Raw genomic sequence first — 12,500 nt, 5'->3', positions numbered from 1 at the left:
ACGCTCTCGCGTATACCCCTTACGATACCGAAAGTTAAACGCGCTCTCTCGCAAAGTTGCACGTAGTATCCTTCGCGAGCGCCTTTGGCCATCTCCGATCTCGTTGCTGCGCAGCCTTACGTAAATATCGACGCCCTGCGGTTATTGCGCCGAGAGATCGGATCTCTCCGCCACGACCAGTACTCATTATAATGTAAACTTGCATTCTTACGGGTTACATAGCAGACATCTTGCAGACACTGCTAGCTATTTGGAATTTTTCAGATGAGCGGCTTCTCTCTCTCTCTCTCTCTCTCTCTCTCTCGCCGCTTTCTTTTTCAATTACCTCGCGAAAATCGGCCGTCGCGAGCCAGGCTGAAAAGCAAAATCACTTTTGCGGAATTACGGCCGTTCGCGGTGCACGTACTGAAGAAACTTGTATGGAGGATGCGTTCTCCAAGTTCCGCGCATAGCGCCGTTAAAAAACTGAAAAGCACTCGCTAAGGCCCGCGGGACAATGGACCTCTTCTCTCTCTCCTTCTCTCGACCAGCGGTCGAAGGTTTTCAGCACCCTAGTGGTCAATTTCCCACTCAGACGGAATCATTAGTCTACTGCTACGGCAACCGGGGTGCTCTCGCACTCCCTGACGAAAGAAGTACACTCGATGAGCGGAACCGAGCGTACTAAAACCAAACTCGCAATCAGCGAACGGGGTGCGCCGCGCCGATGTATCGCGCGGTGGACATCGTTTTCAGTGTCATTGTATCGGGACTGATTGTTAATGTATTGCGATATAATTGCGCCATCGCGAGGAGCGAGATGAACGAGAAGGACATTATTCACCATCGTGCGTTATTCGTACGTAAAAACAGACCCCATCCAGACTCGGATATGTTTAAATCACAGCTCTCTCTCTCTCTCTCTCTCTCAGTCTCTTGTTCTTCGATCGAATCATGCGATATGCGAGTGTCGTTATATTCGTAATACGCGCGACTTTCGCGGAAAGTCTCGCATGTAACTCTAAAAACTCAAACCAGGAGTATCTCACTTGAGACAAGTTTCAAGTAACGACTATTAGTACGAGCCTTGAGCGCGCGTAATTAAACGTCGTGAATATCCTTTCTCGTTTCTCGGACTCACTTGTCGCGTTTAAGACAAAACTGACCACGGACGAGAGAGAACAGACGTCTGAATTACTCGAGGATGCTCGATTTTTCTCTCTTCTCCCAAAGTCGTCGAAATCGTCTGATCGTCTCGACGTTACGTCTTGACCGTAACATTCACGTCAACGTAATTTTCACCTTACCCTCCTGTGAGGGGGTTGGGGGGGGGATATGTGTGTGTGTGTGTGTGTGTGCGTATAAAAGACACGCGCGAGCGCGGGATAAGTACAGTGCGCGTTTGATGCGAGCGTGTGAAGAGTGCAGATTGGCGGATATCCCTCCGGTCGTGAGGATCGCGTGGCGACAGCCAAGAAAATATTCCTGACCAAGAAAGAGACGGGAAGAGCGATATAAAAAGAGATGTAAAAGGAGCCGCGGTGAGGAACGACGATGACGGGGCGAGAAAAGGACGCGGTTGTACCGCGAGCCAACCACGTCCGCCGGGTAATTACGATTACTATCTATGAGTAGCCAGTGACTGTCCAAGTAGCGTGAGAAGAACAACCGTTGAGGTTCTCCATGCGAACTGGTTTCACGCCTCGTTCCGTTCGCGAGTACAACACACGTAGTCGATCCTAGAGCGAGAGCCCGGGGGAGAGACGTCTCTCGCGCGCGCAGGATAGCCGCGCGAGAGGAAGTAGGCGTACTACCCGCATTCTGTCTCCCTCCCTCCCTTTTCCCGTACGCTTTTTTTTCCTTTATTTCTATTCTGTTTCCTTGCTAAACTAATATATCATTGCCCCTCGTCCTCCGGGCACAGACTACTCCGACACCGAGTCTGTGCCCGCGAGAGAGTTATCCTCTCCGGCTAGCAATCTATAGATCTATCTCCAGCAGCACCGGACTATTTATTTATCTCTACCAGGCGCTCTACAAACGCGCGCGCACGCTACCGCATTGTTTCCTAAGTCTTTTTCGAGTATTGTGGATGCGCATTGTCACGTGCGACACGTATGTATGTTACGAAAGCTCGTATCTGCTAACGCGCGTGGCAATTTTATAATTTTTTCTTCCTCAGTGTTGACATTATTTTATTATGGTTGCATTATTTTGTGCTTGTCTCTTGGCAAATTGTCAAAATACTATGTAGTCGTCGCGATGACGAGTGGCTCACGTAACCATCCGGAGTTTGCATCGTGATTGAGATAAAAAATTGGCATCGCGGAAAACAGGTGACAATGAGACAACGTGTCTTTTTTATGAGTGGATTTATCTGCCTATTTATCTTCGCCTCTCTCTCTCTCTCTCTCTCTCTCTCTCGCGCGCGCGCGCGCGTCAGGGCGGATGTTGCTTTACATCGTTAAAACGCCATCGTCGGCTCGATCCAACACGACGGAGCGACGCGATCGCGTGGACGAGGTTTAGAAAATCGACGCAGAGATCGAAAGACAAGAGGAGAGAGACGTGACGAATCCTTTGGAATTCGCTCGAACACGGTATTATCGGCTGCATCGACACGTTGCACGCCGTGACGACCACCGGCGATCACGGTGCTATGACACTACCGCGTCTCATTAAGTGACAAGTACAAGACGACGATAAACTGCGCCTTGAAGAAGTGAAAATCACGCAAGCGCCAGTAAGGAGCGCCAGTGAGAGGAAATAAGAGAATGTGCATGTGCAGCAGGGATTTTTCTATCGTATCCCTTGGTGATTGACTCGCCGATTACGCTCTCTCTCTCTCTCTCTCTCTCTCTCTCTCTCTCTCTCTCTCTCTCGCAGTCAACAGCAATCATCGCGGCGTTTCACCGGCGTGCACCAAAATGAGAATCGGTGAAACGGTTTCGAAGAAAAAACGGATCTCGCCCCGACGACGACGACGACGACGTGAGCAACGCTCGCGCCTAGCGCAACGTCGTCGGGCTTGAGCTGATCCAAGCCGAATCAGCTCGGGATGTGGACGATGCCCCTCGATATCGCAGGATATCCGACTGTTGCGAGAGCGAGAGGGCAGCAACCGGTGCCCGTGCTTGCACGGCGTTATATCCCGTCCGACGATGACGCGACGAGCCATCGTGTGGTCACATCGTGTAAGTACGTACATGTGTGCGTGCGTGCGTGCGTGCGTGCGTGCGTGCGTGCATGCGTGCGTGCCCGCGCACATACGTAAGTACGTATGTACTTACGTACGACGCGTACAGCGGCGAGTACGATCGTGCGTACGGCGGATTACACGTGCATACACACACACACACACACATATATATATATATGTACAGCACAGCGATGTGCCGCGTTCACGTAGCCCGTCTAGACGGCCGTCAGACGTATTATTGGGTTCGCGTAACTCTGTGCCACATAGCTATCGCATTACCTATATGTTATGCGCGCTCGCGAGCGCGTATGTGCGCGTACGCGCGTTGGCGCAATTGCTACGTGTGCATGACGGCACGCACGCACGCACGCACGCACGCACGCACGCACGCACGCACGTAAGCGCGTGTGCGCGCGCGCACACACCACGGCCGAATCGCGCGGCGAGATAAGCTTCAGCTGACGTAACCGCCGCTAATTATCGGTCGACTCCCTAGATCGGTTCGATGCGTCGCTCTCGAATGCTCGTGTTGCACACGTAAGTTTGTGTGCCCCGCGTTACCTGCCTAGCCGTCTGCACCGCCGCCGCCGTCGCCGTGCATATCCACGTGCACGCTCGGCGGAGTCGTGTCGTCTCCGATTTTCTTCGCACTTTTTTCTCCCCGCGAGAAGTAGGGAGGCTGGTCAGCGGGAGATTGAGATGTCGCGCGCGTCGAGGATAACGACGGAGTTTTCTTCAGAGTCAGGGTGTCAAGTGGACCGGAATGTTCGAACTTTTTGTCTCTATGACTTAATCGGGCGAAAATTTCCAGGTTTAACGCTTGCTGATTATTAAGCGGCAGCTTGCCGCAATCTGCACCGAGCGTCTCGCAAAATTTTCACGTTGTTTCTTGCGTTCTTTTGCGAGCGCTCTGTTGCGAGCGTAATCGTTACATTTATCGTTCGCGGAATGCGCGGTACGCGCGAGCGCGAGTGCGCGCGCGGAACATCGCGTACGCAATCTGCAATTATCTCCGTGCCTTTCATTCGCAAGCTTATATATACATAAATAATTCAAATGAGATCCGGCGCTCGGCCGCTGGCTAATGCAATAATAATGGCTCGGTGGAAATTACCGCCGTCGCGCGCGCGCGCACCGTCTTACATATGATTCTCTCTGTTAAATACGCGCGAGACGCGCGAGCGCTCTAGGAAATTTCCTTTCAAGCCGCCGCCGCCGCCGCCGCGCCGTCGATAAATCGAATCGCCTCGCGCTTCGTCTCGAAGGATACAAATGCGAGCGATAAAGCTGGCTTATCCCGATGACAGAACCAATCAACGAGGCGTCTCTATATCGCGTCTCTCACCGGGATAAATCATGAAATTGCGGGACGTGTCGCTTTAAGAGGGGAAAAAAGGGATCGTGCTTGAGTAAAAAAAAAGAAGAACAAAAAAACGAAAAAAACCGCGAGCGTTATCTCGCGTAACGGCTCGACGGTGTCAAGCGTAACGATCCTCTCGTATATTTCAACTAATATGGCGCAGCTACTGGCTAGAATGTGCTTCATTTATAAAAGACGACTCCGAAAGTTCCGAAAGTGCCGAAATGTAGATCCAAGATGTCACACAGCGTGTTGTTCGCGAAGAAATCCTCAGTGACTAACGTAAGCGTAGAAGTAAGGAAGATTCACGCTCGGCGCAAGTTTGTGTCGGGCGAAACATTCTCACTCTTGCGACGCAGAGAGTGACGCGAGAGTATTTGCTTCGCAATTCGACTTGGGCCGAATGTTCGCTCGCGCGCGCACACACACACACACACACACACACACGTGACAGCAGCGGTCACGTGAAAGTGCCTATCGTTGGAGCGTACAAGAGAGCGATTGAACGCCCGCGACGAGTTGCAGTTTCTCGTCGCATATAAGCTTTACTACTTTCTTACGAGTCGCTCTATTCGCCTCGTCGCCTCTTCGTCCCATTCCGGCCACCTACGCGATATTCTTGTCCCCGACGAGTCAGAAGCGTCTGCCTCGCCTTCCTGGAACTCGTCTCATTCAGCGACGTGAAACTATTTATAGCACTTGTGCTGGTGATCTCTGCTGAATGAAAGGGTTATCTTACGCGTTACGAACATTTCCACGGGCAACGATCGCGTTTTTGTGACCTCAACCGAGTCGTTTTATCCATCTGGCGTTATGCGAGACGATACCTATGGAACTCTCGCGCGCGCGCGCGCGAAACGTTTGAGCCAAGAGAGAGAGAGAGAAAGAGGGGGAGAGAGAGAGAGAGAGAGAGAGAGGGAGAGAGAGAAGCAGAGAGCTGCGTGTTGCTTCACTACGTAGAATCATGAAAAAGAGCTCGTACATTCGATTCGAACGATTTCGACTGATCTTCCTCTTCTCCACGTCGCGCACGTCGCGATCGTGGCTCACATCGCGGTGTCCATTCCATATCGATACGCGGCGGACCTTACGGTATGCCTCTCACATGTTTTGTCTCTCGGCAGACGACGAAGACACAACTAACTGATACTTGCTCCGGATTGCCCGGCATATTAATACGGTATCGATGTCGAGTCGTTGCTGGTGGGGATCTGGTGTCACTTTAGCTGCGAGCTAAAGCGAGCGGCGTAATAGCGCGATATATCACGACAACGAGCCCGTTGTCGACGACGAAGAAACGCCCCCGATGAGAGACACTGCTTTTCGGCTTGCCTCTGTGCGGCGAGATCCGGGCCACAATGTGTGGTGTCTGGGAGGCGCGCGCGAGCATAGACCGACCTGCAAAACAGGAAGACCCACTTGTATCATAGATTAAGGCGGTCTTTTCGTACAGGCACATGTGGTCCTATGGGAGTAGTCCGCGTCCTGTGCGACGAATTGTGGCGAGTCGTACAACCTACTTACTATTATTGTTGTGACGTGTCCCCTGTAATAGCGAACACGTGCACACGCGCCCTTCTCGCGCGCGGGGTGATTGAACTCTTCGGGATTATAGTCGCGCGGACTACGCGCGTGTTTTCGCGCGCGTTGTTGAACGCGAACGCACGGAGCATCTCCGCGCGTATCTTTGGCAGACGTACGAGACGTACGATGTACGTTCCTCTTCTACGCGGCGGTCAGTTTTCAGATTCATAAAGAACCGGTAGGTAGGTAGGTAGGTAAGCTTGGGAACTTGGTTCGACTTGAGAGAGATATTTGGTGGCACGTTGGTGGAATTCAACGCGATCTCCGTTGACTGGTGGAGACCAAAGGAGAGCGAGGGGGTCCTCCTTCTTCCGAGGACACGGGGGATACCTTTCGCGACACGGTGGTGTATACTCACGCACGCACGCGGCTAATGCGCCGCATAGCTGCCGAGAGAGTAAGATCGACGAACATTCGTTTTTCTTTCTTTTTTTTTTCTATCGTTAATTAACGCGGGCACGGCCTACGCACGCTCCCTTGGCAATAGGGACATACATAAATGCGCGCTCGCGGTACATTGCAAAAGCGTATCCTGCACTGTCTACCGGCTGCTACTTCATGCGTGCGTCCGCATTCCTAGCCTTCAATTACAAACCGCGCGCAGCGCAGAGGTACGTACACGTACGTGTACGCCGGCACACACACACACACGTACGGGCGTCGCGCCGCGCCGCGTACACGTACGTACGTTGCGCGCTTGTCTATTAGAACGCTCGGTGGACAAACGCTAACAGCAGCCATGGATTATTACCCAGCCAGAACTGGACCCTTTGTTGTTTCTGTCGGTGCCTACGGTCGAACATCCGGCTCGCCACCGCCGCCGCTGCCGTGATTACCGTCGCGCGCGCGAGCGCGCGACGTCGTGTCGTTTTCGCTATGAATTCTTCTCGCGAAACCCTTTATCCGCGATTAACGTCGCGCGCGTACAACGAACGCACTCCTGCGTCCCACCCACGCGTGCATACACGCACGCACGCACGCACGCACGCACGCACGCATGCCTCCGACGATCTCGTTGTCGGACACGCGAGGCGCCTCGCGTTGATCGATGCGTATCGAAACCGCAAATCGCACGACGACGAGAGGCCGACTCGGGGCCTCCTTTTTCTTCCTCTTCTACGCTACGGAGAAAAAGATTAATCCAAGAGCAGTTTGAATTCGAGTGAAACGAAGTGAATTTCAAGATTGTATCGCGTATGCAGTAATGCGCGATAAAATGTGCGCACTAGTGCCCCCTCTCGAACAGATTTTCTCTTCTCACGCGCAGCTTGGTAATCCTTGGTTGTTCGCTTGTGATTTCGGCTCGAGACAATCGCGGCCGAGTCCGCGGCGTACAATTGATCGTGGAGTGGAGTATCGTTACGATTCGAGAGAAACCCGTTTGATTTGCATATAATCGATAATCGGCGCGCGTCTAACATGAAGAAAATTCCGAGAGGAAGGAAGAAATCTCCCACGAACATTGGATTTCTCAATGCGGAAACGCAACATTCGCCGCTCGCCGGCGACATATGGTACTCGCGTTATTGCACTTGCGGATCGTAGGAAACACGCGCTTCATTATTGCTCATTACTCGTATGAAATTATGCAGCTGATCGGCGGTTTCCGCCCTTGTCCCCGTGCACGCGCGTGCGCGCAGGCGATGAAGTCATTTTGTCATTAGAGCGTTTCGTGATAATGAAGCGTCATTATTAAGAGCCATCCATCCATCGAGCGTTTCGGATTGGTACGGATACAATATATCGGGACTTTGTCCCAAGCGATACGTCCCAAATACGCGTGCGAGAAAGACGGAGGAGCGCGCGCGCGCTCGAGAATTGGACGAATAATTTCGAGTGAACGATCGAGCGACATGAACGCGCACGAGATTTTATCGATTATACCATGCGCGACACAGTGATACGATACGATACGATAGCTTCGTATTGATTTAAGCGCGATTTATTATCGCGCTGACGACCACCTGCACATGGGAATTATATAGAATCTCAAAGCCGGTCGCGGCTGCGTTTTGCGGCTTTGAAACGCAGGTGGCATGAAAGTGTGCTCACCAGATACGCTTAGCGGTAATGGACAATGGTCGCGAATTCGATACGCTGTCTCGCGATGTAGGCTAGACGTCATCTCGAATTACACGACGAGCTCCGCGAGCGACCGCAATTCGTCATTTCGCGTAAGCATTTATCTCGTCGCGTGCATCGGAACGCAATATCCCCGCGCGTTGTGGATTGTCTCGCGTGTCTTCGTCGCGAGGAGGTCTTCGTCGCGCGGAACGCCGTCACGGTCATCGCTATGTGACCTATGGGCCACCCCACCAAGCGTGCTCATTAACGTTTCGTCTACGGTATAATTAATCGCGCCTGAGAAAAGTATCGCTTGTGTTCTCGCCGAGCGCCGATTCGCGCAAATGCGATGAGTGCGCGCGCGCGAGCGAGCGGACGTTGCCGCGACGTTGATACGAATTTCGGGCGGCTGAAGAGAAACTTCACTTGCCGACGACTCGCGACTTTCATCTAACGATCAACCGAGGGTTTTTACTCGAGTATCAACTGATACTTTGCCACGATACGACACGTGACGCGACCGCTCGTTACCGTTGCGTACAGCTGCGTCATTACGACGGTAATTTGCGTGCCTCTATCTTGTTTTTTCTTCTTCCGCGTAGGTTTTCTGCGTGATTTAGTAAGTACACACGAAAGTCACACACGGAAGAAAAGAATGCGCAAGGCGTACACCGTACACGTAATCCGGCTACGAGGGAAAACGGATTCGACCGACGATCGTCGGACGGACGGACGGGGATCGTTTCGGAAAAATAGGGAAAAACGAGAGCGGCCAGACGGAGGAGTCTGGTTCTCTATCTTTTCCTCTTTCGGTCAGAAGAGGGATGCATCAAGGCCAGATGAGGCCTGTCCACTGGTAAAAGGGGGCCGAAAAATGGCTGACAGGCAACAAACGAGAGCCATTTGTTAGCACCGATTTGACCTGGCGGCGTTACCGCCGCGTCTAGACACCGAGGTCTCCGCCTAGGTCTCTTCCGCCGATCTTCCTCTGACACTCGCACGGTACATTTCCGTAAACTGCTCGCTCCGATGTTCATCACGTTCATCGCACGTTATTATACGACGTGCGATGTGCGAGTTGTCGTTTTGTCCTTCGCCAACGATTTTATTCATTTCTTCGTCGGTAACTGGCGGCGCGACGACGCCAAGTTGCCACGAAGAAACTACTTTCCCCAACCCTCGCGCGAGGAAATACCCTCGCCGCGCATTACGTCGCCGCCTTTGTCGCGCGCAAACAGTACTCGCAAAGTATACTCGCGACGAGTTTTCTCTCTTCTTCCCGGAAAATCGCTCAAAAGTTGGCAAGAAATGGTTCCAATTGGGAGAGGAAGAAAACGCTCTTTCCCTTTCTCTTTCCCTCGCGGATGTAACACCGTATACTTACTCTGGCAAAGTTCACACGACAAACGAACGCGAGGGTGGGGAGAAGGTGTAATTACTATAGTTACGGCTTTCGTTTGGAGAATTGGCGGATCAGAATTGGAAACGTAAGCGGCGTAGTACCTGCATCGCGCGCGACGTTCGCCTCCTCGCCGTGAGTTCGTTCCCGCGCCCGGAAATGCATAATTGAAAGGCGAGGAGAGCCTCATAAATAACCGCGCTAATTATTTCTAGCCTCGCCAATTTCCTGCCTTCTTGTCCGTCTTGCACACCTTCTTCCCCCCTTTGCTCTTTCGCTCTTATCCTTCTTCACCGACCGCCTCTCGTCTCTTTTTCTCTCCGTCCTCTGTCTCTTGCTCTTGCTCTTTCGCGTAGTGTACCTGCCTATACGGTACGCCACACACACACACACACACACACACACAACGCAAAGTTTTCAAAGTCTTTCAATATCTTTATTCGCTCGATGTTACGTTGCTCGCGTTAAAGTCTATTAAAGTGTGCGTTAATCGGCACAACATACATAATACGAGCCTCCAGGACGCGATTAACTGTAGACTTTCGAGTGGGACGTTATTCAAAATTAACTCTTGCTCTTCAAACAGTGAAGCCATCATCCTGCAGCGACGGCTGATGTAACGCGTTGTGTTTCATCGAGTCAAGCAGATGCACGCGTGAAATTATGCGTGAGACGCACGATGACAGATTAGCGCGTTTTTTCTTTTTTTCATTTTTTTTTTTTTAAGAAAGCGTTTTCGCGGATCGTTATTAAAAGGGCGACATGTTTACCTCGCCCGACGGCCTTCACCGAGATTTTGTCGCGCCGAGGTCGCGCTTGTGTAAGGTAGACTCGGACGAAACAGAATTCTGCGAAATCCGCGATTTCTACCTCGGCAAAAAAGGAAGAAGAAAAAAAAGGAAAAGAAGGTAGAGAGAATCGCGCACTGGTTTCTCTCGTCGAGTTACGACTCGTGACTCGTCGTGACTCAGTTTAAGACTCTCGCCGCTTCGAGATTTCTGATCGTCCTCCTTCTCTGTCTCTCCCCCCCGTCCCTCGTCCTGTCGCGCGCGGCATTTTTTTAAGCTCCATAAAATTCGCGCACGACCGGAACGGAGAAAATAGTTTAGCGTCGGGTTCTGAGTGGGCCCCGCGAATGGACGCTATTAGGCCCAGGTAGACCGCGATGATATAAAATCGATTTTTTATCGCGAGAGACGAGAGAAAAAGGAGGAGGGGAGACGAGGTAGGGAGCGAGCGAGAACGACTGGAAATTAGTCAGCGATGTTTTCGGAGACTTCTGAGTGCTGCGCGGCGTATCCTTCGATTCTACCACCCCTCGTTCTCGAATACCGTTTTATCGCTCCTACTTACACCGCGACGCGGTGAATTTCGTTCTCGTTTTGTACCTTTCTCCCTTTCAAACAGCATCTTATCTGCGAAAAGTGTAGCGGTGTCGGTACACCGAGAATTCGCACACATGTCTTTCTCGTCTCCTCTTTCATGTCGCTTTCGCTTCCCCCCCCCCCGCCGCCGCTTTTTCGCAGCTTCGCCATTGACCCCCAGAGACCCTCGGAGGGGAGAACTAAGATTCCTTAACCAAATATACAAGCGCAATTAAAACTGGATTTGTCGGTTTCCGTCGACAAATCTCTCCCGCGTTGGGAGTAATGGTGAATCGTCCCTCTCGCTTGAACCAAAAAAGCTGTTCTTCAATATTCTTTATTTCTTTTCTTTATAAATAACAAGAGTTACAAAGAGACATTGATTTAATTAAAAATATAAATACAATGAAAAAATATCTTAGGTTGGCATCATTTTTCAAGATACCGTCAAAATTTGTAGATGTGCTCGTATCTGAAAATTTTGTCAACAAAATCTTTAAAATATGACTCACTCATCTGTACAACATACATGACGATTCCGCACAAGATATCGTATCGTTACAAATTATTGCAAGAGTCGTAAGATTCGTCGTCTTGTGCCTTGCTTGAGACTTTCCGATGCAATAATTCGAGGCAATAAGACGGGGGAGGGGGGGGGGGGCGATCTATCTCGTCCACACGAATCTCAATCCGCTATTTCTTTGTAACGTTTCTGCGTTTTTCGCCATACCGCTTGCTTCTTCCCCACGTTAACGTCCACATCGACGTTGGAAAAGTCCGTCTCGCTCGTCGATCCGAGTCCGCTCTTGTCGGCGTGATTGCACTTGATAGGCACCTGTGACACAAGGAAAAAGCACGATTCTTCGTTAGAGTGAGAGAGAGAGAGAGAGAGAGAGAGAGAGAGAGATGAGGCGTTCTCGCCGCTCGTGCATCGTGTTTCGCGCGGAATTTCGAAAGACACGCTCTCGCCGACGGAGGAAGGTGATTTCCCGCGCGAGTCCTTCGCCAAAACTCGGCGAAAGAGCCGAGTCCCACGGCTGTATTTGGGCCAAGTGGCGTGTTCCATCTACCAAGCGCCAAACAAGACCGTACCTATTACCGTCGTTACTTGACTTACTTAGAGACGAAACCTGAAGTACAGAGAGGTACAGTGAGGAAGGGCGAGCGAAGAAGACGAAGCGCATCGCGCTTTCCACATTTCCGCAAGCCGCGCGCGCGCGCGAAGCTTCGTCGTCGCGCCTCGGCGCCGACGAATACGAATACGGGAAAGAGACCGGGTCAAGCTCTACGTGGTCCTGCTTCTGTCGCGATAAATTCATAAACGAAACGCACGGCCAACATGACCCTTGGGCCAACTTGACCCCGTCTCCCTTACTTCGTCCGCGCGTACTTTCGCTAATTCCGTCTCCCTCGATTTCTCGAGGCTTACAGACAAACCTGCTGCTTAATCGCAGGTACGCACAGCGAAGCAGCGTGCTCTCGCGCAGCTTCGGAATACAACTTTGGGAGTCTCCTCCTCACATCACATCGTTTAACATTTAACGACACCGT

At 51.7% G+C, this 12,500-nt stretch overlaps 1 protein-coding gene across 2 annotated transcripts in view; it reads right to left on the bottom strand.

The window, feature by feature from the left end:
* Positions 1-11,280: 11,280 nt before the first annotated feature.
* Positions 11,281-12,500, bottom strand: part of LOC105190134 (angiogenic factor with G patch and FHA domains 1) — a 15,975-nt gene continuing 14,755 nt past the window's right edge. Inside the window, exon 9 of one of the 2 annotated variants that reach the window (XM_011152686.3) lies at positions 11,281-11,784. In XM_011152686.3, the coding sequence (XP_011150988.1) occupies positions 11,635-11,784 (150 nt within the window). In that variant the 3' untranslated portion in view covers positions 11,281-11,634. The remainder of the gene's footprint in view (positions 11,785-12,500) is intronic. The other variant, XM_011152685.2, reaches the window with a different exon arrangement.

This window comes from Harpegnathos saltator, unplaced genomic scaffold (genome assembly GCF_003227715.2).
Source record: "Harpegnathos saltator strain DR-91 unplaced genomic scaffold, Hsal_v8.6 scaffold12, whole genome shotgun sequence".
Lineage (NCBI taxonomy): Eukaryota > Metazoa > Arthropoda > Insecta > Hymenoptera > Formicidae > Harpegnathos > Harpegnathos saltator.
Note: the sequence above shows the minus strand (reverse complement) of the source record. Positions and strands in the feature narration are given on the sequence as shown.